Raw genomic sequence first — 22160 nt, 5'->3', positions numbered from 1 at the left:
AAATACTATTTTCCATTTGCCACATGACAAGCTGATTTTTTTTGTTTTGTTAAATCACAGTCTAGGATATATCATCCATCCATCCATTATCTATACACCGCTTAATCCTCACTGGGGTCGCGGGGGGGCTGGAGTCTATCCCAGCTGATTTAGGATGAAGGCAGGGGACACCCTGGACAGGTCACCAGTCTATCACAGGGCTACACTTAGAGACAGACAACCAAGCACACTCATGTTCACACCTATGGACAATTTAGAATCACCAATTAACCTCAACATGTTTTTGGACTTTGTGGGAGGAAGCCGGAGAACCCGGAGAGAACCCACGCTGCACGAAGAGACAAACTCCACGTAGAAAGATGCGAACCGGGACGCGAACCGGCAACCACTGCGAGGCCACAGTGCAACCAACTGCGCCACCTTGCAGCCCTAAGACATATCAGTTACGAGCAAAAATGTTGATTCTGATGCATTATTATTTTTGTGCAGTATCAGATTTAAAACACACAAAACAAATGTCCACATAAAAACTGCCATGAAAATATTACATATTGTATTGTTTTTCACTTTCACTGAGTCTACAACAAACATCAATTCTGATCATAACTATCAAATTTTCATTCATTTTCAGGATTTAACCATTTAAACGCTAATTCGTTTACACTATTTTTCTTTTTCTTTAAAACACACACTCACAAAAAATACATTATTTTCCATATGATAAGTGGGAAGTTGATTTCCTTCATTACCACTGTCTTGGATGTGCAGATGATTGGCAACAAAATTGGTTTTGACAGACTGTTTTTGGTTCAGTGTCAGATTTGTAAAATTGACAGTCAGGACCTTAAGGACATAAAAGCAAGGCACAGAGGAACGTCTTTTTCAACACATTCCTCTGTTTGTTTCTTAGTTCTTTTACTTTCATCTCTGTGCAGTGCTTTATGCTAATGGTGTCAAACAACACTCGGAAATCTAACAAATTTAGTATGCAACTGCCAAATGCACGACTTGAATGCGAAAGCTATTTAAATTCAAGCTAGATTTGAGTAAATTGGGGCTATTATTAGAAGTTGGAGAATGGAAATAGTCAATGGAAAATCCTCTTAAGCATCGCTAAAGGAGCACAAACGCGCTGAGGCTGCTTAAGCATGCAAATGCAAGTGTGAGAGAGGTCAGCTGTCAGGTACAAATTGTTTACTGATGCAGAATCAGCGAGTCGCTCTGTACGATCCATATGTGTGATCTGCACATCACATGTTGCACAACCCCTCCCCTGCAACTTATTATAATCCCCCCCCCTTAGAAACTGACTCTGTCACAGGAAGATATGAGGAGGTGTGTGAGTGTTGCCAGCAGAGGAGTGTTTGCTGCTGCAGAGTGTGTGTGTGTGTGAGGAGGAGGAGGAGGAAGCTCACAGGGACAGACAGATGCTGAAGGATAAAGACATACAGCTGAGATCTATCAACTGCAAGGCGGGCGAGGGGTGCCGCGCTCTGACAACGACCCACATCCTCACATATCTGCACCACCCTCGGTGTGAATTTCATTCCCATCAGGGTGCATGTTTTCCCGTCTGAGGTCTTTGTGTTGTCGCCGCCGTGGGTTGTCTGCGCTGGTTTGTGTGTACGTGCACACGTGTCTGTCCTTAACCTTAACCTGTGCACCGCGTGCATAATGCCAACCATGCACTTACTGTAATTGCTTATGTTTTTTTTTTTTCTTTTTGCTATACATGCTGTGTGAAAGTAATGCTTGTTTTTGTGTAAATGCATGTATATTTATTGTGTGTGTGTGTGTGTTTGAGTCTGGCAGCTGTTTCAGACTGTAGCAGAGTCACGAGGGAGAGGATGCGGTTATGAAGAAGAGTTGAAGGTCGGTGCAGTAAATGAGGTCAGCCTGAATAAATGAACACTAATAAACACCACCATACCCGCCATGAGTGTATATGAAGCATCCCCAAACTCCATCATTCCACTCGCGTCACTCCTGAGAGAACATTCAGCTATTCAGATCTGATGTAGGTGGTATCATATAGCTCTGCAGTTTTTAAAAACGAGTCATCTTCCTCGCACAAACAGAACGAGAGCCACAAGGCAGCCAGTTTTCCCACACAGATTCCCAGACAGAGCAGAAGGTTTGTTTTTCATGCCAGCTCCACCTCTGAACTGCTGTTGTCTCTAAACCAGTCTATCTTCCTCCACTACATTTAGCTCTGTCATCTGCCCTGCCAAGGTTTCTGGAGGTCAGTGCAACAGAAACAGCTCCATCTCTGCTCTTTCTTTTTTTTTTTTGGGTCTCTGACCAGCTCTATAAAATCTCCCCACTGTATTTGTATCTTGTTTCGTATCCTGCAATTACAATTCTAGTTGAAAGCACGCTGTAATTTTGCATTCCAGAGAAAACGTTTGCACTTTTGTCTTCCTCCCTTCAGCCTGCAGACCTTGGTTTGATTCCCTGTAAGATCACTCATCTGCTCTGCTGCAGTGCCCTTGAGCATGACAGTGAGTCACTTCCAACTTCAGGTCTGCTGTTCTTGTGGATTTGACTTTTCTATAATTCTTTATCCTCCGTCTCTGCACTCTCCTCCTTCTCCGTCTCGCTTTCATTTCCTTTCTTTCCCTGGCTGTGCAGGAACAGCAGGAGGTGTTGCATGGTGCGTCAAGTTTTCCCCTCTCTGCTGTTGTAAAGTGAAATATTTTCAATGAAAAATATTAAAAGCCTTTTTTTCGTTTTTATTTGTTTCTCTCTCTCTCAGTCGGCATGTGTAACTGTGTTGTACCGAGATGCAGTTTGGGGAACAGATGGATCACTAATAAAAAACATTGCTGGTTGGAGTGAAAGGTATGTATGGAGTCTCTGTATGGGAAATGACAGTCAAAATCTGACAAATGTGCAGAATATTAACTCATGTAGAGAAGTTACACAGAGGACCTGAAGGACAAAAATGTCAATGACAAAAAAAACTTTTTTGAGAACACACTCAAAAAATTGACAATTTTCCACATGCTAAGTGATAGATTGATTTTTTTGTGTGTTAATTCACAGTCTGAGATAAGTCACTGACACTGATTTGATTATTTTTGTGCTGTGTCAGCGTTCAGGACCTTAAGGACAACAACAGCCACATGAAAACTGCCATAAAAATATTATTTTTCATTTTCACTGAGTTCTGTTTTTAACCAACATCAGGCCTGATTATAACTATCAAATATTCCATTTTAGGTTTTAATTGTTAACTGTTAATTGTTTTGTTTTAAACATGATGCCACAGCTTTTTGCAACAACAAAATTGAATTATTTACTTTTTATGAATTTTTTTTTCTTGCTTTTTTCTTGTCACAGTCTGGGATGTGTCAGTAATTATCAACATCCTGATGCATTATTATTTTTCTGCATTGTCAGATTAAAAAATAAATAAATAAATAAATAAATCACACTCAGGACCTTTAAGACAAAAACTATCCACATTAAAAAACTACTATAAAATGATTATATATTTATATTATTTTCCACTTTTAAAAAATTGTATAACCAACCTCAAGCCTGATTGTACTGAGCAAACATTTATTCAATAATTTACAGGATTTTGACGTCTTAATTCCCAGTTTGTTTACATGGTGTCACACAGAAATACTTTATTTTCTATATGATAAGTGATATGTTGATTTTTTTAATATATATATAGATCAATGATTAGTAACAACATTGGTTCTGATCCATGATTTTGTGTCACTATTTTGTGTGCAGTGTCAAATTTTTGAAAAACTCACTGAGGACCTTAAAGAGTAAAATGTCAACATTAAAACGGTCATAAAATCTTATATATTATATTATTTTCTACTTTTACTGAGTTAGATTTTAGAACCAGCATCAGTCCTGATCATAACTACCAAATATCATTTATTTTCAGGATTTGTGTCCATTTTTGGAAGACAGCCCTCACCTTTTTGTGCATATTTTGTCATTTTGTCCTTCAGACTTTTTTAAAAATTTTTTTAAGAAAAAGTGCAGAAAGTTCAGAAGAAACTGATTTTTTTTAAGAACTGTAAATTCTGGAGGATGAGAGGCTGAGATGGCATGACTTTCATTTTGTAGTACACCAAAATCCAACTCCATATTCTGCTAAAGAGGAGTGTTGAAAGCATATAAAACCACATTTTGGGCTTCTTGAAGGCAACACCACCACCACTCTCTGGCGCGTGCCATCTTTCTACCACATGGGGGCAGTACAGCCACAGCTTTGACCATCTCCACCTCCAACATGTTCCTGTGTGTGTGTGCGTAAAATCCTATAAGTGAATCAGTGGCAGGACCAGGGCCTCAGAATAAACACCGGTGTACGTGTGTGGCCCCTCAGCTGGGTTCCTGTCAACCTGCTCGTCCTGCAACTCATCAGGCTTGAACCGGGCCACTTTGATGCTGGGACTGATTTTTACGCACACAGGGATCAAGATGGAACCGCATCTTCCCACACTGGGAGATTCTTTTTTGTTTAGACTGGGCTGCAGATGTATGAGGCGATTCCAGTCCAGCGGAGGACGTGCTTTTACTTTGAGCTAGTTTCCCTAAAATATGCGCACAGTGGTTGTGAAATTCTCTAAAACAGTGCCATAACTTTCCTCTAATACATCCACAAGGAGCCGCAGTTGGAGCTCACAGTGTTCCTTGAGGCACATTTCTTCTATCATAAACCCTAAACGCTCCTATAGGATGTAGCTTTGCTGTGACATTTGCATAATATCCTTCTGAAATTGCATCCCGAGCCACATGTGATGCCCTGGAAATGCATTGAGGGCGCTCTTGCTCTTCCGTGAAGGCGCACGGTGGAGAGCGTTTAGAAAGGTGGCGTTGGAGAGGGGGGGGTAGTTTCTTCTTCTTCTTCTGCGTTTGAAAGAAGGCAGAATAGAACGCCAGGGAGTCCAAAGGTCCGAGTCTGGGGGTGGTGGGGGGGCTCCCTGAAACTCTTAGAGGAGGAGGAGAGAGGAGGTGCTGAAAGGGACTCGATACCGCCCCCACCAAAAAAAAAAAAAAAAAAAAAACCTGGAAGAATTGCGCTCCGTCAGTGCGCCCTGCCTGCCAGTCGGAGGATGGGGATTTTTTTTTTTTCCATTCATCCACGTCCCCTTTTTCCCTCCTCCTCCTCCTCTCAAACAAGCCAGTCGGTCTGTCAATGTGCTGCGAGCATTAGGGCAAGTCAAACCAGTGGGATTTTGAAGCAGAGAGACGGATGAGATAACGAACGAAGCGCCGCGTCCAGCTTCTCCAAATGATGCGCTGCTTTGGCTAGATTTTTTTTCTTCCTTTTTTTTGTATTCAACAGGGGACTGATGCTCACAAGTCACATTTTATTTCCCTTTTTATTTATTTTTTTTAACCACTTTGCAAGTTTCACGTCGGCCTGTTTATTAAGAGTGGGGATGCTTTTCTAGCTCTTTGGTTTGTTTCTCTCAGTTTTGAATTGATTCTTGGATTTATCCTCGGTTTTTGGATCTTGATTTTGTTTTTTTTTAATTCCACTCTTTTGGGAAGGATTTACAAGCCGTATTCAACCTGTTTTTTTTCTTTTCTTTTTGAACAAGAAGGATTGTAATGCGCATTGACTGAGCCCGCCGAGCATCAACATGTCTTTATGAGGATGGAGCTGTGGACACGAGTGACATCTTTTCCATTTTAAAACGTTTTTTTTTTTTGGCCTCATTTCCACCGCGTCCTTCTAACATACTGACAATATTCCCTCCTCAGTCCACCCTGATATGTTGGAAGGTAGATATTCTTGCGAGGGAACAAGGTAATGGGAGAGAAATCACACAGAGTCGGCACAGAGAACAAGGGAACATTGTTCGGAAAAAGACAATTAGGGCGCACCGAAAGGCAACAGAAATAGCTCCTGGGTGGTGAGAATTCTCTGAAATTCTCATTCTGTTGGAGTTCTATTCCAGCTGAGGAGCGCTGCTTCGGAGAAAAAAAGGGACGACTAATGACAAATTAATGGGAAAGTCATGGAATTGAAATAGTACGAGCGTTGGACGCGCAGAGAAAAAACGCGTCGTTTTTGGAGATCCAGACGCACGGATTGAGCAAGTTTCTCCTGCACGTTTTCACTGTTTTCTTTTTTCCACCGGTGTGATTCAGTGCAATTCGTTAAATTTCGGATCCATGAGGTTGTGTACAGCAGCAGCAGGCTTTCACTTCACACTTTGACTGTCTCTACCTTAAAAAAAAAAAATCGGCTGCGGTCGGCACATCCATTGTTTTGAGTGTCTCCTTGCAACAGCATTGAAAAAAACACAGCAAATATTGCCCGTTTTCTGATTAAATGGGGCTGCACATGCTGGGCGTCAGGGTTGAAATGGCGTGTCGAGGAAGTGGGAATGGATTGGGGATCCTGCTGGTATTCTTACTGGATTTACTGGGGACGACGGCCAGCAATATGGAGCCCATCTACTGGAATTCCCTGAACGAAAGGTAAGATTTATTTATTTATTTTTTCCTGCTTGACTAATTGCTGAAGTTTCCCAGCCTGAGCTTGAGAGAGTTTAAAAAACAAAATCTAAATTTATGTTTAATCGCATGCTCAAAATGCAACTTACAAGCGACTCTCTTGCAAATGCAACATGGCACACAGAACACCATAAAGTTCCATCAGGGGCAGAAAATTCAGTGCAAAGTGCAGGCCTACCGCAGACTTCCTCTGAGGGGTGTTGGTGATTTTATTTTATTTTTTATCAAGGTTTCCATTTGGCCAGTTCGTTGCACTTTCCTCCCCAGTCCATCATTACTGTTTGCAGTTGAGCAGAAGTTCAATCTAAACAGTGTAATCTGATAAATGTACCTTGAGCTGCTCTGTTTAACAGCTGCTCTGAATTTGTCACATTGATTATTGTGGATAATCCAGCTGCAGTTTCTTCTCATTGCCAAAGTCTGTGTCAAGCTGCAGGGCGAAGAGATTGAAGCTGTGTGTGGGATAATAAAGACTTGTGTGATGCTCCTAATTGCAGTTGCTGGATGACCTTGATTAAAGTCCAGGCCTCGGCCCTCGGGCCCCCCTCCAACAGCCAGTCTGCCCACTCGGCCACGCTCATTTGCATTTTTTTTTTTTCTCTTTCCTCTGGAGAAGGTGTCAGGCATTAGCTGAGGAAATGCCATTTTAAACACCTCTCCGTCGTCCGGCCTTAACTACCGACACCAGTTTTCTCACACCTCTGCCAATTTCCCTGTGTCTGAATGGATCTGTGTGTGAGCGGGGGGGGGGCTGGAGAATAACAAGGTGGCTTGTATGGAGGTGAAGGAAGGGAGGGCTTTTCGTGATCCATGTCTTCAAATCCTAGCTGCCTTACGGGGGGACAAATTGGTAGAATGATATAAACTATCAGTGCCGATTCTTGCAAGTGCACTTTGTAGAAACACAAAGGCAAATTTAAGCTCCTCTTATGTCCCAAACTATCCTCCGCTCACACCCATGCCAGAGGCTTTTTCCGAGCCTAACAGGTTTTTAATGCGTCCATGTGCTGTAGGCAATGGCCTGCCCGGTTTCTCCACCTCTCCACAGATGTGACTTGTGCGTGGGCCCCCGCTGTGGAGCCAGGCATGAAGCCCTTAATGAGGGCTTTTTGTCAGCAGTGGGTGGATTCACCCAACAGGGAGTAGAGTTGGACACGGGAGGGTAATTTCCACTGAGAAGCTAACAGCCGGGAGCTTTGGAGGCCTTACAGGTGATTCCACGCCATTGTCTCCTAATGGAGTTCGGTGTTAGGTGGGCGTCAGGGCTTAGTGATCGGGCCTGGCTGGCAATTAGAGGGGTGGTGGCTTTGACGCCAGACTTCATAGTCGTTTCCACAGATTTGCTCACTCATATATTCAAAATACAAAGCCTATTGTATACTATGAAGCTTATTCTTGAAGCTTACTATTCATCGTTAATCAGCTTAGTCATTCATCCAGTTTATTTCCTTGGCCTCTTTACATACTTTCATGTACTTGTTTCTCCTTGCTCTCGACATGACAAGAGCGGTACTTTAGCATCGGCTTCCTCGGGGCAAAACAGTATTTGGCCCTGGGCTGAAATATGTTAAAAGCCCGTGCTTGTCCAAATAAAAAAAAAAAATAAAAAAAAGTGTGCATCTTCCAAGGACAAGCTTCTGGAAGCACCACACATCTGGTTTGTACTCCTGAAACGAGGCGAAAAGTAAGCACAAGCAGCGGCGTGTATCAATCAGGTGCAGCAGCACATGTATGGCTCACATCTTGTCTGTGTAGCAAATGGACTGTCACGTTGTTAACCTCTAGACCTTTGCTGGATGTGCTGCTTTGAAGTTTAGACCGTCCACCTGCAGCTTCCCTCCGCCTCGCCTCCCACCTTTCTTTCCGCCTGCGAGCAATCTCCTTCTCTTCCTCTTCTTACATATTTTTCTCATGCATCCTCTATTTCCCTCTTTCTCCTCTTCGTTTTTTCTTTCCTCCTGTCACTTTCCGTCTCTCTGTATCTTCACCTTGCTCTGTCATTCCCTCTCCCACCCAACCCCCTTCGGTGACCAGACGTAGCAAATTGGAAACATGTGTCACATCCAGCCACTAATTATGGCGCTACAGCAGCCGCCGACGCACCCAAAAAAAAAAAAAAAGTGTTAGGAACGACAGAGGTGAAGAGGCATCTACGGGTGCACTCGCCTCCAACTCCGCTGCCATATTCCTGGAATATGTGTTAAATAGAATAAAATACAACATCGGAATGCTCGGAGTCATAAGCCGGTACGTCCACGCTTTTATTGACTGCTCCATCAGTGGAGATTCCCGCAGCCTGACGGAAAGAAAGGAGACAGAAGAAGTGTTCAGGGGAGGAATATAAACAGAGGCAGGTGCCGGGAGGTGAAAAAGAAACAGAGGGAGCGGCAGAGAGAGCAGAGTGGGGGTAGAGACAGTCCTAACCCTAAGTAAATCAATACCAGTTAAGTCTCAAGTGCCAATACAGGTTCTGCTTGAGGAAGAGGGAACTGAACCAGAACGATCACCTTGGGAGGAACCCCCCCCCCCCCAAGCAGACTTACATTATCCTTATCTCAGCATCTCCTATTATCGGCCTTACACTGCTGCCCTAATGAAAGATCGAATCTTGCATTACTGCTCAGGAGATTTTTTTTGGGGGGGTGGGGGGCAGCCTGATGCTGAGGTGGGTGTTGGGGTGGCAGATGACCCCCACGTGGGATCAAACGCACACATTCGCGCACAGAAAACGAATTCAAGTCGAGCAAAATGTTGGCCGTGGTCACTCCTCTGATCACAGCATATGGAGTTTTGTAGTTTTTGGCAGTTTTGCAAGTTTGATTTCAGCGTCTGTTGTTAAAGCCAAAACCTCTCATTCACCCCTCTTTTTTTTTTTTTTCCCCCCTCTCTCTCTCTTTCCATACTTCAGTAAACGTCTGTAGATTATTGTAAACGCCTGCTGAAGGTGGGCGTCTCCTCGTTCGCAGCTCGCAGTGACTTGTAATACAACTATTCCCCTTAAGATCCCCTATTAAAATTTAATCCCCCCCCTTTTCCCGTTTCTCAATAATTCATTAATCGCTGGCTAATTGGTGCCGGATAAAAGACTAGCTAACTAGGCTAAGTGTTTCAACTACAAAAAAAAAAAAAAAGACTGGAATCACTGGAAATCTTCTTGGCGAGGGACACACTGAGTGGAATAAGTGTCAGTGGGTCAAACGGGGCGTCGTATCAAAGCAGCGGCATTCCAACGCTGATTGTTTGCGCCTTTCGGAATCCACACCCGTTTTTCAACCCGCGTTGAAATTCACCCGTGCTGTTGGGTTTTCCCTTCATGAATAATGCACGCACCGAGGGTTTTCTGGGCTGTGTGGATAAGTAAGCAGGAGTCTGGTAAGCCTACATGCATCCTTAGGCGAAATGATTAGACAATATCCACTGGGTAGTTTTTTTCTTTTTGTTTTAGGAGGGGAGTGTAAACAAGAAAAAGGAATGCAGTGGTGAGAAGAAAGGAAAGAATATGTACCATATTGCTCAAGCTGCCTGTTAAAGCATGCCGGCTCCTACCTCCCCTCTCTTCCCTTTTGGTGAAAAAGAGGAGTGTGTGTAAGTTTACGAGCTGAGAGCAACAGGAGCTGTGAAAAGAGGTTTCAGCTGATGTGGCAGAATGGAAAGGCCAGGGGAAGGAGAAAAAAGAAGGCAGCCAATCGGGCCAGAGGCTGCAATCTTTTCCCCTTTTTCTTCCTTTCTTTGGGTCTTGCAGGAAGAGCAAGGCGCACGGACACGCAGGTATGCAGCTTGAAAATACAGACATGCGAGGAGACAGATCTATCGCAGCCGCTCCACTGATGCCTGCACACGTAAATGAGCCTCAGGGGGCCTGACCTCCCCCCTTCCCCATCCCTGTCCGACACATGTGTAAAGAGTGTGTGGTCCTAATGTATCCTCTTTGTTGCATGTGCAAGTGAGCATTAAACACACACCGCTACTTCCAGACAGTAAACACATGCACGCACACTTACATTCACATACACAGGAGAGGTGAGGAAATTGGCAGGCGTCACGGGCTGTTGTTCCACTCGGAATTCATTCATTATTTTATCACTCGATTATGAGTTTATTTGGCAGGGGGCAGCGCACATTCATCAACATCATAACAGCTATAAAGCGCTGTTGTAAATATGCTGGGGTTAGCTAAAGAACTAATTTACTTCCCCCAGTCCCCCGGGCTTTAGGAGTGACTTTGGGATTTTGGTAATTGTTAAAAGTGCTGATGATTAGGATGAAGGAGATTAAAAAACGAGTTCAAAATGTTGTGCATGCACAAAAACGTACACGCTTGCGTGCTCGTGGTGGCGGCGGTGGTAACAGTAATCCAGGACGGAGGGCTGGAGGGGTCATATGTGTCCCAGCATCACTGGGCAGATTGCCCCCGGGTGGCTGAACCCAGAGCCCCTCAGCAAGGCCAGCCAACACACACACAGGCCTCTCATTAGCTTGCTTCACAGCACACCCTGCCTAAGCAGGATCATCCAATCCTCCTGGCAGCATTTGGACTGGGCCAGGTCAATCCTCCCCCCCTCCTCTCCCTCCCTCCTGGGTGACACACAGAGGCAGACTGCTAGATCGGGAAGCTTGTATGAAAGTACGTGTAGCCTTTATTGGCCAGAGGGGTGTTTGGTGTAAGTTCACCACCTCCTCTATCCTTTCTTCTACTTGCCCTCCAGCCTCTTAGCTCTTCCTGCGGCCCCTTTTTTTTCCCCTCCAACCTCCGGCTTTGCTCTTCACTTTAGAGACTCCCAGCTCTCCTGCTCCTAACATCTCCGCAACATCGAGTTGGGCTGCAGCTTCTGTGGCTCCGGCATCATTCCAGATAAACAAGATAGCAGCGGGAGGGAGTTGACACTATTGTTATTTTGTGTGTCTAGATTCTGGTTTGTGACAGAGGATGGGCTGGCATGCGAGTGTTTGTGCCTTGAATACTAAACTAAGCGCTGAGATTTCTTAGTTGTTCTGTGTATGTCATGTACAAATCTCATTTTTATCAAGGTTTGTCTAAACATATGCAACAAATTCTTCGAGAAATTAGTTTTGTTGGGGTTTTCTTTGCATTCTTGCTGACTTCATTCACATTTTGAAAAATAATAGTGCAGAACCGAAAAGAATATTTTTGTGTGTTGGGTGTGTTTACACCTGTTTTCCCCTCAAGCAACATCAAGGTGGAGTCCTCGTTTGCATCTCCCCACACGCGGTTACGCAGAAGTTGTAAAATGCGTTACGCAGAAGTTGTAAAATGCAAAACAAAAAAAGATAAATGTTGTCCCAAACTGCCAGCATTCATTCCAGTTCCAGCCCTTATACCCCATCACTTTCATCAGCACCGAAACTCCATCACTCTCCTCCTGCTGTCTGCCAGCGAACGTCAACGCAGCGCTTTGATTGGACGCAGGCCCGAAATGGTTTTGTAACTGAATGTTAAAGAGAGAGCATGTGCGCGTCTACACAAGAGAGACAAATGAGCGGGCTTGCCGGCGGACAGCTGTGCCTTGTCACAGCTGAAGTTTTTCGCAAACATCTTCGACCGATATGAGCAGGAGGGCAAAAAATAGAAGAAGTGGGTGTTGTCAGGGTAAGATGAGGCAAAGATAGAGGAGATGGGAGGAGAGCCGGGAGCTGACAGGCTCGGTGAAGGAAACAAAAAGCATGAAAGACAGTGAGGGAAGAGAGAGATGGATGGTTTGGAAGCCCGGCCAGGTTTGACAGTGGTACCGGCTGATGTGACACGGCTCAGACAGCGAGAGTGACGGATGATCTGTAGGTCACCACCATGACTAGCTGCTTCCTGCCCGACTACAACCGAGCCGGCCCCTCATTCCTCATTACTGACACGTCCCATAATATTTATCCCTGTGAAGTCCAGCATGAAACCCGGTAAGCTTTAAAGGAATTCATTGACTTTTTGGGCAGAATGAGCTCTTTGATCAACGTAGCATGGAGCGATTAAGACACTGGCAGCTGTTTCCCCTCTCTGCATTTACTACAGTTCATATGATGAGATGAGAAGCTGCACACTACGCCCAAACTTCACTACGCAGGACTCACGGAGGCGGAAATGATGCCAAACGCCTCACAGCAGAACAATGCGTTGATAGAGTTAATTTGCCAAAAGGTGAATCAATTCCTTTAAAAAGAAAGCAACTGTTCCGCTGGATAATCAATATTAGAAGTTCAGTTCACTCCAGGATGAAGTGTTGTAATTTACATATATCGGTGAACCCACTTTATCTCAACTTGCATCGCCTACTTCTTCTTAAGCTTTCTGCATTTCCTACGTGTGCTACATCCAATGCCGGCACAGCGTGTAGGCCAAAACAGCAATAATAATAATAAAGCAAATGCAAGTGTTTCTGAGACCGTATAAGCTTCTTATTCAAAAGTCAACTGACATTCTAGTCCATTGAGGCTGCAGTCTAATAGCGTCTCCGCTTGATGAATTTCATCCTGTGCGATTGTTTGCGAGCGTAGTCTTTGATTCCGCGAAACACACTCCAAAACCCGACGTTTGCTGGAGTGCTTTCCTTTTTATTGTACTCCATTGTAGCTTAGGTGGAACACAATCTCACTAAGTCATGTCGAGGATAACAAAAACACACCATCAAACATTAAAATGGACCTAAAAATGCAAAGGCGTAGAGCTGGTGGCTGCTTTTTTGTGAGTGATGAAGTGGCTACAGGTGGTGTTCTCTTTAAATATCTTATTTTACATTTGTATTTTTGGCATGTGGAAGCTGTTATCCAGAGATTTGCAGAAACACACCGAGTCGCAAAAGTAAGCATACATGAATCACCCTGCCTGCAAGGAGCCTGGTAACAAAGCAGAGTGACTATTCGCTGCAAAACCATGCATGGCTTCATTGGAAGGTGTTGTGGGTCCTCTGGCTGCTGCAGTAGATGTTTGGTGTCTAGTGTGGGAGATGTGGAGACCTGTTACTCCAAAGCATCTTAGCTGGAAGATAATCTTTCCCCGTTGAGTTACAATAGGTCAGAGATGATCCTCATGCTAAGAAGCTTTGGTTGGGGAACCCCGTCCTGGTCTGCCCCGCTGCAATAACAACCAGTCATCTTGAAACCTGGCTCACTAATAAACGAACACATTTATTGCCCCCATATACGCACTGGCCCGACTTCTCTACCTCAGATCTTTTGCAATATTCTCCGTGCCTGACTCTCGCCACATTGATTATTTTTCCAGGCTTCACGCTTTCTTCTCCTCAGATGCTTGCGTGTCTCACTGTGTGTGCGCACATATGCATAGTTCTAATTAGGAGTTAAAAGACCGTACAGTCAGCGTAGTCCATCTGGCTTTGGCATTAGCCCATCGTTGTTATAGTCTGTGGGGAAACTGACCTTGGCTAGCTGCGAGGGGGGAAAAAATCATGCTCCATTTCCTGGCTTCTGCATAAAGTATAATTTAAGTGGAATTGATGTTAAAAAAGCAAGATTATGATGGAAATGTAAGATTAAGATTAAGTATTCTGTTTTCGGATACATGTTTGGGCTCCACGTGAAAGCTTCACGTCAGTTTATTTCAGTTTAAATCACACGCTGAGATGGAATTTAGCAAATGCCATATGTTTCTGTTTAAGTTGATGTGATTTAAAAACTTCTCACTTGTGACTGAAAGGTTTTGTCTCAAGATGTTGAGAAGAGAAGGAAAACAGTGGAAAATACTGTGTGTACCACTCATATTAATTTCACTTTTGGCTTCGGAATATTATTATTTTAAAGGAATAGTTTGACATTTTGGGAGATACACTTCTTGCCTGCAGCTAGATGAAAAGATACCACCAGAGACACTATGTAGGGGAGAGACGGACATCTCAAAAAATCCCAAATACACATCTATGAGAGAATCCCATAACGCCAAAGGAAACAGTTGTATGACACATGTCCTGCCCTTTCTGCCAAAACGTCAATCACTTACTGAAATAGTGTTGTTGCCTCGCCGCAAGAGCGATGTTGCTAACCGTAGACGTATAACCGACTGGAAAAATGCTTTTAATCCTTATTTTGGGGGCAAAGTCATCAAACATTTCACGTATTTCCTTATTCATTTAGATAGAAGTCTGGTCTTGGTTACCCAATATAACCCAAGGACGCCAAGATGTCTGCCAAGTGGATAAACTAATCTTTAATACCTTTGATACCACTCTTTGTACTCATCTTTGTAGCTTAGCTCAATTCAGTACAGTTTTATTGGCAACATGGGAAGAAAAAAAATCCCTTTTAACAGGAAGAAAACCTGCGACAGAACCAGGCTCAGTGAAGTCAGACGTCTAACTCAACTGGTTGGGGTGAGAGAAAAGGATAACAGAGAGAAAACAGTAAAAGAACATATAATAAAGAATGAAAACAGGGAGAAACAGTTAGCCTTATTTGCTTAATTCTAAAATACTGGAGCATTTTGTTGCAGTAACGCTTGTATGCTAAGTCAGGCCTATTGCCAAATGACAGTAGATTTGGCCTGTAAGCTAGCTTAGCTGTATTCGCTTTCCTATGAAAAGCAAAAGTCATTACATTTTACATTGCATGTGACTTTTGCCAAGTTGGCCACTGCCTCCACAAGTGGCAACTAAAGATATTAGTGCCACAGAATCAGAGAAGAGCCCTTAAGTTGCTGGTGGCTAAAGTTAGCTAATGTTTGCTAACTTTAGCCACCATAAGCCATGGGTTATACCAGATCTAGTTAGGCTGTAGCAGCATAATCCCCGAGTCTATTTACTTGAGGAAGTGTTCATCTGATTACTTCAACTTTTGACTTGTAAGAGGAAGAACGTGTGACTTAGTGTTTTCTTAAAGCTGCACTTGAAGAGCTTCCTTGTTCTCCTGGACTTAAGGAACTTCTGGGTGTTTGAACTCCTTTCAGTCCTGCAATGGATAAACTCAAAAATGCATGGTCGTCAAAAGTAAAACAAAGCTGCTTCTCCCACTTCCTGAACAGCAGATAGAAGTATTTCAACCTGAAGCAATGACTTAAGGCCGCACACTAAAGTAAACGAGCTGACTGCCTCCGAATGGCCATTTTTAGTTTTTTTTCGTGCAGCATATGGAGTCCAATGCGGTGCTTTGTTGTCTAGGACAAGTAACTCTAACAAGATCCATCTTGTATAGAAAGAGCGGTGAAGTGGATTGTTGTTGCCCCGTCCACATCCCATCATCTGATACCCCAGCTCTGGCTATAATACACGACTCTGTGTGTGTGTGTGAAGCGGCGGAGCTCCTTTCTAGCGGTTTTTACCCTCCTCTACTCTGTCTCTTTCTTTTGCCTTTGTCCTCACGTCTCAGCGTTAACACACACCAGCATTCATATATACACTGACGAACACACATCCAGGCATGCATGCACACAGTGGAGAGCTTGTATACACACACACACACACACACACACACACACACATAGTCATGCATGCACAGATGAAAAATGTTATTGCTCCCAGTGCTGGAAAAAGTCCAAGTGGAGGGTTTGAGTTTCTTCTGAGGTACGCTCCACCACCACCACCACCACCACCACCACCACGACCAGCCGCCCTCCCCTCCACTCTTCTCGTCAGTATCCCTCGCTCCCGTCTTCCACTCTCCTTCCCTCCTTCCTCCTCCCCTCTCGGCTCGCCGTGAACAAAAGAGCTCCCCCTCCCTGAGCTTCCACTGAAAGCCCTCACACACACTCGGCTTCACACTCGCTCCCACACGCACTTTTAGCCCTCTCGTCGTCTGCGAAAACCAGTCCACTTCACCAGCGCTAATCCCCCCCCTTTCATTTCTTTTGTCTTTTCCTTTACTTTCTCTCTCTCTCTCTCATTGCCTGGCTCACCACCAGCGTAAGTTTCCTTTGCTACATATCCAAGCAGTTATCGTGTTACAGCTGGTTGGCAGACAGTAAAATTTATGCCCTCTTTTTTTTAAATAAAAATTGCTCTCATCACTTCCTTCTCTATTTCTGTTTTCCTCCTTTCTTTTTTTTTTGTTGCTTCGTTTCTTCTTTGTGGGTGGGTTGTTTTCAAGTATTCGATCATCACTGTCCAGCAGTAAATAGGTTCTGTAGTGAATAAGCATGATTGCCCATCAGTGTGGTGTCAGAGTCATTTGGAAGTGACACACACCACTCCCTCAAAACTCAATTCAAGAAGCCCTTCCCTCATTAGCTACCCCGTCCTGTCACCTCCTTTCCAAAAAAAAAAAAAAAAAGAAGCGCTCTTTTCTTATTCTTTATCAGTCTCCATTGGACGGCAGTAGTATTGCAGGTCCCCCCGACCACAGGAGGGGGAAGAACACAGATGGAGCAGCCTTCCTTTCTTCTTTTCTTTCATCCTTCCATTCTTTCTTCCCTCCTTCCCCACAAAGAAAGCCAGAAGAATGCTCAGGGGAGGGAGAAGAAGGGAGGGTGAGACGGGACAAAAGCCTTTTCCTTTTGGACAGAATCGCTCTTGTTCAGTTGATGGATGAGTGGCACCGCTGTGGGTCACTGTGCCCAACATGTGCGCTCTCGTACCTGTATATGTACGGGGACACATACTTTCCGTCGCATGGCGCTGATAACGTTCCCAACTATGTGGTCTTTTTGAAGATCCGTCCTTCGCTGGCTCGCACACGCAGCTGCTCTGGTGTTTGTGTTTGGTTCCCTGTTTTGTGTGTTTCAGTAAAGCCACTGGTCCCAGTTAGGCCCGAGCCCATCTGGAGCCTCAGTCCTGGGTGGCCGTTATATATATGTGTGTGTGTGTGTGTGTGTACACAGCTGAGCGTTGCAACACGTCCAGCCTCCGAGGTGTACTCTGGCACTGAGTAAATCATGCACATTATCTGATTTCTCCAAGAATTAATGTAGCTGCTGTATTGCGGCCAAACAATCCCACTATCATGCATAAGTGCTGTAATTCAGCTGTATTTTTAATGTTATCTCTTTTTAATCAAAACCTCGGCTTTCTCCTTATGTTTCCTCTTAAATTTAATCACTCTTGTGACGGGCGAGCTAACTCCATTATGGTGGTACTTAGCTAGAACAAAAGAATTTACTCAAGGTCTTGTTTAAGTGCTTCTGCACCCTCATGATGCCCTTGCATGCTGAATAGATTGAGTTTTATATATGTGTGGCTGCTTGTGTGTGATTGTGTGGATGTCAGGCATGCGTCATGCGTGGGTGCATGCGCTTGTGTACATGCCCTGCGTGGGTTTGTGTACACCCTCCCCACTCTCCCCCTCTGCTACCCCCCCCAATCTCCGCATTAGGCATTATTTGCAAAACAACACAATCATGCGAGCACAAAGCCATGGTTTCATGAAGAAAAAAAAAGAGAGTGTGAAAACAACAGAAACTGGCCTGTACCACTTGACCCTATCGTAAGGGGTGTGGGGGGTGATGAGGTGGTGATGAGGTGGTGTGGGAGGGTGGGTTGGGTTGTAAAGCCAGGGGAGAGATAATCCCCTCCAGTCATGGCACCTCCTCCCCCCCCCCATGCTCGGGCTCTAACGTGGCGCGCTGGGCTGTCAATCACTCAACAAAGCTGTCTGTAAGGAGATTATGAACCCGCGGACCCTCCCCTCCTCTCCCTCACCCCTTCTTTTCTCCCTCCTTCTTTTGCCTTTTCCCCTCTCTTCTTCTCTCCATTTTTTTTTTACCCCACCTCCTTTCTCCCACTGCCATCTCTTGCATCCTCCCACCTTCAAACCCGTCCCCTTGTCCGCCGCCATCCTCCCACAACAAAGTGCGTCTTTCTCCCAACACATATTTCGCTTCGCTGTCTGAAGCTTAGTTTATCTTCAGCTTTCCATCCGTCCCCCCTCTGTCCTCCATAAGCCCCGTTTCTCTCCCCGCTAAAGCCCTTCGCGCTCTTTCTCTATCTCTTCGTCCCACCCGTGCGTTATTGCTCACCTAGACAAGGGAGGGGGGGGACAGGTGTTTGTGTGTTTCTGTGTGTGTCTTCAGGAGTTGACAGGTGTCCTGTACTCGGACTGAGAAAATTGGCCTTGCACCTGCACACAAAGGAACAAACTGCTGGTGTGGGTGCTACAAACTAATTGCACTCTCAAGTAAAAAAAAAACAAATTGCAGACAATACAAGTTCCAGAAAATAACCTTTTTTGCGCCCAAGTCATCTTTTCATGGCCTTTGCAGCCTCATAATATAGACACACCAAGCTGTCGTCAGGCTAAATGTCACCTTTCCAATAAATGTGATAAATTGCCGGCAGTCCTATCTTATCTCTATCCTTAACCATGCTGTTTTAACACCAAGCTCCTGCAAGTGGTGACAGAAGCCCCTCCTCCTGCGCCGTTTTTTTTTCCCCCTACTCGTCCGCTATCTCTAAATCTATCTGTCTGTTAAATGTCCGTTTAGTTTAAGCGTCCGTCAGTGCACAGACGAGCTCTCACTCCTCACCTCCTTTAACCGGTTCTCCCACCTGTGGTCCTGTTTTATCTCCCGCTGTCTGCCTTTGTTTTTCGATTGACTCTCTACTTTGCATGCTCTGTATGTCTTTCCCCGGCTCGCCCGATAATCTGTGGAGTTTGGCCAGCAGGTCGCGGATAGTTGCGGGACTTTAAGTGGTTAATCTGCCTCAATCCTACGAATAATCTCACCGCTTTAATCCAACAATCAACATTCAGGGAGAAATGAAGCCGTGACTCTCCGTTAGTTGATTTATTTGTACCGCAATTATAAATCTAATTTCAGTTTATCCAAAAGTGTTTTTCATGGCTCGACTTAGACTTCTTGTTAACAATAATAAGCCTGAAGGAGACTATGATGCAAAGAGACTTCAATTAAAAGAAAACTAAAAAAATGAAGAGATGGAGAGATGCTGAGATTTAACAACCGTTCATTTCGCCATTAAGAGAGCGAGATTAGACAGCGACAAAGAGTGAAAGTGGGGAAGAGAGAGAGAGAGTGACTTAATGTGGGTGACAGGGTTGTTATCTAGCAGGCAGCTGACAGTTTTAACAGCTGTATTATCTTGTGTATCTCATATTGGATTTAACTTCATTCTCTTACACGTGTCGCTCTCTGATTGACGCCCTGATTAAAGACTTCCACTGGCGGAGATGCTGAAACAAAGGGGTGAGGAAGTGGGGGGGAAAGGCGGCGAGGAGCCGAGCTTGCACCGGGTCTGCACCCGCTGATACGGCGCTCCGGCTTAAGCATCATTACTTATCAGTCATTAGTACTAATTTTTAGTGGATGAATGTAGTATTTAACCACTTCTCAGCACGGCAAGGCGACAAAATATGGTGGACGGTTTGCACAGATTGTCACGATTGCTCACTACAATATCACAAACTTAACTCTTGACCAAATAGTACAGAATATGCCCACACCTTGTTGCGTGGATCAGTATTAATCTAAGAATAGAGCTAATGTTAAGGCCACCTTTAAACCAAATTCAGTCCTCCATGAAAAAACATAGCCTCCCCATTCATTTAAATGTACCTGCAAAAAACTAATAACTTTGCCATAAATCAGCACCGCGATTCATTAATGTGCTGCTCTCGCCAATAACTTAAATGAACTTAACTGATGTATGTGAATTTCAACAGATTACCTCATGGTTGTCTTGATGAAAGATAAAATATTCGTTGCTAACTCGCAGATCCTGTCTCAGGCTATATCCACTTTCATTGGTTTTCGCTTTGTTTTAACATGTATATGATCCTTATCCTGACAAGCATTTCAGAAATAATCTCCGTCTATTCTCACACGCCTGAAATCACATGAACATTCTCATATACATTTAGTGGTAGTGCTATATGCTACAATCTGACAATCTGGGAAGGACTGATAGGACCCAATCAGGAAGCAAACATGTTTTTCTGCTTCATCATTTCCACAAAGTCGTCATTTCGAGTTGTCTGCATAGCAACACTGCATATAAAATTTCTGAAATTCTTCACTCTGGAAGGAGTTTTCCACAAGGTCAATTCTCAGTGACTTAAACTGCGTTTGTGTGTGGAAGAAAGGCCGAAATATGCAGCAAAATTAACATTAAAAAAAATCAACCATGTTGTGTGGGCAACGCTTCAGAGCACCTTAACCTGTGCAACATTTTGGTGCCTAATAAGCCTTTCGAATTCACACATCCGTTGCTCAGACTTGACTCCCCTGGAATGTATTTCATGTATTGCCAGTACCTGAATCAACACACTCTCCACCAAAGCAGCTCTTCGGGTTGCGGTGCTAATTTCAGGCTGAACAGATCCTAACAAAACTCTGTAAAACACTAGACTTCAATACGGCACAAAATCTCTTGTGGGTGCTTTATAGTAAAAACGTGATGGTTTGCTGGAGAAAAACTCCAACCATAGACTGTTTATAAAGATGGATGCAACCTTAGAAGTGCGTTCTTTGTAATGTCCAGCAGGGGGCGACTCCTCTGGGAGCAAAAATAAGTCAGATTGAATAGAAGTCAATGAGAAAATCATCCTACTTCTTACTTGTTTTGCTACGTCGGTACACATTTTTCTCGTGAGTTTATGGTCTTAATTGCTATCTTTAAAGCTTTTCGGATTGGTCATTATTTTCATTATGTAAATTATGGTCCAATTTAGAAGAAAATAAAGCGAGTGTGCTCGGGTTCTCGAGTCAGTTCCACTGCTCAGTTGTTGCTTCTGATTTCAAAAGACTTCATGGTCTCAATTGCAACTTTTAAAGTTTTTAATAGCTTTTTATAAATTGAGACACAATTTAGAGGAATATAGATGCTAAATCAAGTGCGCTCGGGTTCTGGAGTCGAATCCACCACTCGGTTGCTGCTTCTGATTTAAAAGGACAAAGATGGTGACGACCAAATTCCAAACTCACAGCTTTAAGACAGGAGCCGCCCAAAAAAGCGTGCTACATCACCAATGTTAAATCTGTCTTTTATAGACAGTCTATTGCAGTAACTTAAAGCTAATGACCAAAAGCACCTAGTAAACAGGCTGATACCTGAAAGGAGAAAAATCCACACGACCACGAGAACAAAAATGGCAACTAAAACATGGGCACGGACACAAAAGCGGAAGAAACAGATTGTTGGAGGTGGGGGGATTGTGGCAGGTTGATCACAACAGCACGGCTCAGCGTGGCTCTCCCCTGCTGTAGAAGGCCATAGCGGGGAACACAGTGTTCACAGCTTGGTGTGCTTTAGTACAATTAAAAGTGCCACAATGCTTCCTGCTTAAACAAACTACAAGAGGCTAAAGGTGAGAGGCGGTGTGAGGTCATTAAAAAAAGAAAGATTTCTGCTAATGCTTCCAAAATCAATAAACGGTCTGCACAGAGGCCAGTAGGTAATTTGTGCACATGGAGCATTTTAAATTTTGTTTTATTAATTGATACATTTGTACGCCTAAATGAATAATTCTGTGAACACTATGCAGGCTGCCAATTTTCGAGTAGTGGCATATTTTTTATGGTGAAGGCAGAGGAGAAACAAAAAGGAGGAAAGAAGGTTAAGAATGGAGAGAAGGGAGAAGAAGAAGAAAGCTAAAAAGATGTGTCATGTGTCTTATTAGAAACCGCGACTCTGATCTATTTGGTCTCATCTCACACCTCCGCCTTAGCATGTCACTTTTCCCCTCTCTCTCTTTCCTCCCCCATCCTCTCCACTTGCCTCACACTCGACTCCCCCCCACCCCAACACTTCGTCGCA

The 22160-nt window shown here is 44.1% G+C and overlaps 1 protein-coding gene across 1 annotated transcript in view; it reads left to right on the top strand.

Annotated features, from left to right (window-relative positions):
• Positions 1–5171: 5171 nt before the first annotated feature.
• efnb3b (ephrin-B3b) overlaps positions 5172–22160 on the top strand; it is a 79375-nt gene continuing 62386 nt past the window's right edge. Inside the window, exon 1 of the mRNA XM_008286209.1 lies at positions 5172–6465. Within this exon, the coding sequence (XP_008284431.1) occupies positions 6317–6465 (149 nt within the window). The 5' untranslated portion in view covers positions 5172–6316. The remainder of the gene's footprint in view (positions 6466–22160) is intronic.

This window comes from Stegastes partitus, unplaced genomic scaffold (genome assembly GCF_000690725.1).
Source record: "Stegastes partitus isolate 25-593 unplaced genomic scaffold, Stegastes_partitus-1.0.2 Scaffold442, whole genome shotgun sequence".
Classification (NCBI taxonomy): domain Eukaryota; kingdom Metazoa; phylum Chordata; class Actinopteri; family Pomacentridae; genus Stegastes; species Stegastes partitus.
Note: the sequence above shows the minus strand (reverse complement) of the source record. Positions and strands in the feature narration are given on the sequence as shown.